Source organism: Chrysemys picta, chromosome 2, assembly GCF_011386835.1.
Source record: "Chrysemys picta bellii isolate R12L10 chromosome 2, ASM1138683v2, whole genome shotgun sequence".
NCBI classification, from domain to species: Eukaryota; Metazoa; Chordata; order Testudines; family Emydidae; genus Chrysemys; species Chrysemys picta.
The window spans coordinates 36,063,533-36,066,893 of NC_088792.1; the positions used below are offsets into that span (position 1 = coordinate 36,063,533).

The following is a 3,361-nucleotide window of genomic DNA, read 5'->3' on the forward strand; positions in this document are numbered from 1 at the left end:
GAAGGCCTGAGAGGGAGACATCTAAAGGGTAGTGTCTTCTGGGGAGGTTTGTAAGGACTACGAAGCCCTGGAGACCCCCCAGGGGAGGTGAGAGCACATTGGGTTGTGTCCGAATCTTTATTAATAAAGAATGTCTTGAGAAGAGAACTGGAACTTTGCCATTGTTTGGAGAGTGTGATTACCTTCCTTGGCTGGTGGACCAGTCCACCAGCATACGTACCTTGACAAAGGAAATCTGGCATCTGCCTAATATACTAACGTTCTGGTTCAAAATTAAGAGAGACCAACATTGGTAATAAATGACATCTACAGCCAAATTCGGAGGTGGAGCTGAGGACGTCCATGTTGATGGAACTTACAACTTCTTGTAGACCCCTGAACACCAGCTTGGAGTCCCTTAGACTCAGTTAGATTCCCCTAAAAATCACACCCATTTATAAGCTGTACTCCTCTATATGACACCTCTGAAGTTAGTTCAGCAGTCTAACTGTATCTGAAACAGAGACAAAAAGTGGTCTGTAACTTTAATGCACAGGGCTTGGAAGAGCTAGGTGGTGTAGGAAAAAAAACCTAAGGCCTGGTCTACACTAGGCGTTTATGTCGAAGTTAGCGCCGTTAAATCGAATTAACCCTGCACCCGTCCACACTGCGATGCTATTTAGTTCGACATAGAGGTCTCTTTAATTCGACTTCTGTACTCCTCCCCGACGAGGGGAGTAGCGCTAAATTCGACATGGCCATGTCGAATTAGGCTAGGTGTGGATGGAAATCGACGCTAATAGCTCCGGGAGCTATCCCACAGTGCACCACTCTGTTGACGCTCTGGACAGCAGTGCGAGCTCGGATGCTCTGACCAGCCACACAGGAAAAGCCCCGGGAAAATTTGAATTTGAATTCCTTTTCCTGTCTGGCCAGTTTGAATCTCATTTCCTGTCTGGACATCGTGGCGAGCACAGCAGCACTGGCAACGATGCAGAGCTCTCCAGCAGTGATGGCCATGCAGTCTGTGAATAGAAAGAGAGCCCCAGCATGGACTGATCGTGAAGTCTTGGATCTCATCGCTGTGTGGGGCGATGAGTCCGTGCTTTCCGAGCTGCGATCCAAAAGAAGGAATGCAAAGATCTACGAGAAGATCTCTAAAGACATGGCAGAGAGAGGATACAGCCGGGATGCAACGCAGTGCCGCGTGAAAATCAAGGAGCTGAGACAAGGCTACCAGAAGACCAAAGAGGCAAACGGACGCTCCGGATCCCATCCCCAGACATCCCGTTTCTACGAGGCACTGCATTCCATCCTCGGTGCTGCCGCCACCACTACCCCACCAGTGACCGTGGACTCTGAGGATGGGATACTGTCCACGGCCGGTTCCTCAGACATGTTAGGGGACGGGGAAGATGAGGAAGGAGATGAGGAGGGCGAGGCAGTTGGCAGCTCTCACAACGCTGATTTCCCCGACAGCCAGGATCTCTTCATCACCCTTACAGAGATCCCCTACGAAGCGTCCCCAGCCATTACCCCGGACACAGAATCTGGTGAAGGATCAGCCAGTAAGTGTTGTAAACATCTAAACATTTATTTTTAACAAAACAGGAATATTAACAATTAAAAGAATGGGTTGTTCATGATTAGTGTGCCCTAGGCGCTTAACGGTTTAGTAAGGGGCAGTGCAAGTTTTGAAAAGAAATCTAGCAATGTCCGGTTTTCAGTGATTGTCCTGCACAAGCCGCTCTACTGTGTATTCCCTGCTACTGCAGCTACAGTAAAATGCGGTCTATATGTGCGGGGATAGAGCAGTAATCCTCCTGGGACATCTCGATGAAGCTCTCCTGGAGGTAACTTGAAAGCCGTTGCATGAGGTTCTTGGGGAGAGCGGCCTTATTGGGTCCTCCGAAGTACGACACGTTGCCGCGCCACGAGATTATCAGGTACTCGGGGATCATTGCTCTGCACAGCAGGGCGGCATACGGCCCTGGTCTTTGGAGGCTTTCCCGGAGCATTCTCTCTTTGTCGCTCTCGGAGATCCTCATCAGGGTGATGTCGGCCATGGTGACCTGCTTTTAATTAGGTAGGGGAATGTTAGTGTTGGGACTGCTTTCCCGTTCCTTTACAGAACTGTCACCGCTGGTTTGCAGCCACGCGGTGGAGGCGGGAGAGGGGCAGCCGAAAGGGATCATTCCCGGGGACAGCCGCGAGGGGGTGGGACAGGGGCAGAGTTCCCGCTTGCCGGATTGCTGGCAGCAGGGACTGACATTGATTTAAATGTGAAATGAGGCCAGTGGTAATATAAAAGTTTTAAACTGCCACAAGTGTACGGCTTACCATGTCTGCCTGCAACAGAAATTCCGTTGTGCTGCCTCGCTTCTCAAATGTGCTGTTCAAGACCCCAGGCACAGAATGCGAAGGCCGAGAATTCGACCTTGTGCTGAGTGCGCATGTGAAAGGTGCTGTGCATGGTCTTGTTCACAGAGAAAGACTATGTTCTTTGTTCACAACTACATTTATCTTTCAGAGGAATTCACTCCCTTTTTCCCATTTCCACAGCCCCGTCTGCGACTGTCTCACAACCTAGCCTGGAATCACACTCCCAGAGGCTAGCGCGGATTAGGCGTAGGAAGAAGAGGACACGGGAGGACATGTTCTCTGAGCTTATGGCCTCTTCCCAAGCCCAGGCAGCACAGCAGACCCAGTGGCGGGAGAACTTGACCCGAATGCACCAAGCCAACATGGATCGGGAGGAGAGGTGGCGGCAGGAAGACCAGCAGGCGACTCAAACGCTGCTTGGACTACTGAGGGAGCAAACGGACACGCTCCGGCGCCTTGTGGATGTTCTGCAGGAACGGAGGCAGGAGGACAGAGCCCCGCTGCAGTCCATCTCTAACCGCCCTCCCCCGCCACCAAGTCCCATACCCACCTCACCCAAAGTGCAAAGAAGGAGAGGCGGCAGAGTCCCTGCTAACTCTCACTCCACCCCTGCAGAGAGCTCTAGTAGCAGAAGGCTCTCATTTCCCAAAATTTGAAAAGTTCTTTCCTTCCCGCCTGACACAAGCCCACGTCCAAGTTTCACCTCCCAATGCCATGTGTAGTTGATAATAAAAAATTCGTTTCTGTTAACTACTGTTTCAATCATGTTCTTTTGGAGGAGGAGGGGAAAGGGGGTTGGAAATTGGACAGGACAGTCTCCTTTGGCAGGGTACATAGTCGGGGGCAGGCACAGCAGCAGGGCACATACACAGTGCAGTGATGCAGTGACTAGTTGCCCCGGTTAGTCTGGGAGGTTGTTTTGATGTAATGTTGGGGGGGGTGGGTTGCTCTGTGACTTTGTGGCGGGGGAGGGCAGTTACAGATCTTAAGCGCCGGTCCT

The 3,361-nt window shown here is 51.4% G+C and overlaps 1 protein-coding gene across 1 annotated transcript; it reads left to right on the plus strand.

The window, feature by feature from the left end:
- Nucleotides 1-568: 568 nt before the first annotated feature.
- Nucleotides 569-3,111, plus strand: LOC135981280 (uncharacterized). Its single transcript, XM_065582961.1, has 2 exons — nucleotides 569-1,547; nucleotides 2,542-3,111. The coding sequence occupies exons 1-2, from the start codon at nucleotides 971-973 to the stop codon at nucleotides 3,015-3,017; spliced, it is 1,053 nt and encodes a 350-aa protein (XP_065439033.1). The 5' UTR covers nucleotides 569-970; the 3' UTR covers nucleotides 3,018-3,111.
- Nucleotides 3,112-3,361: the final 250 nt, after the last annotated feature.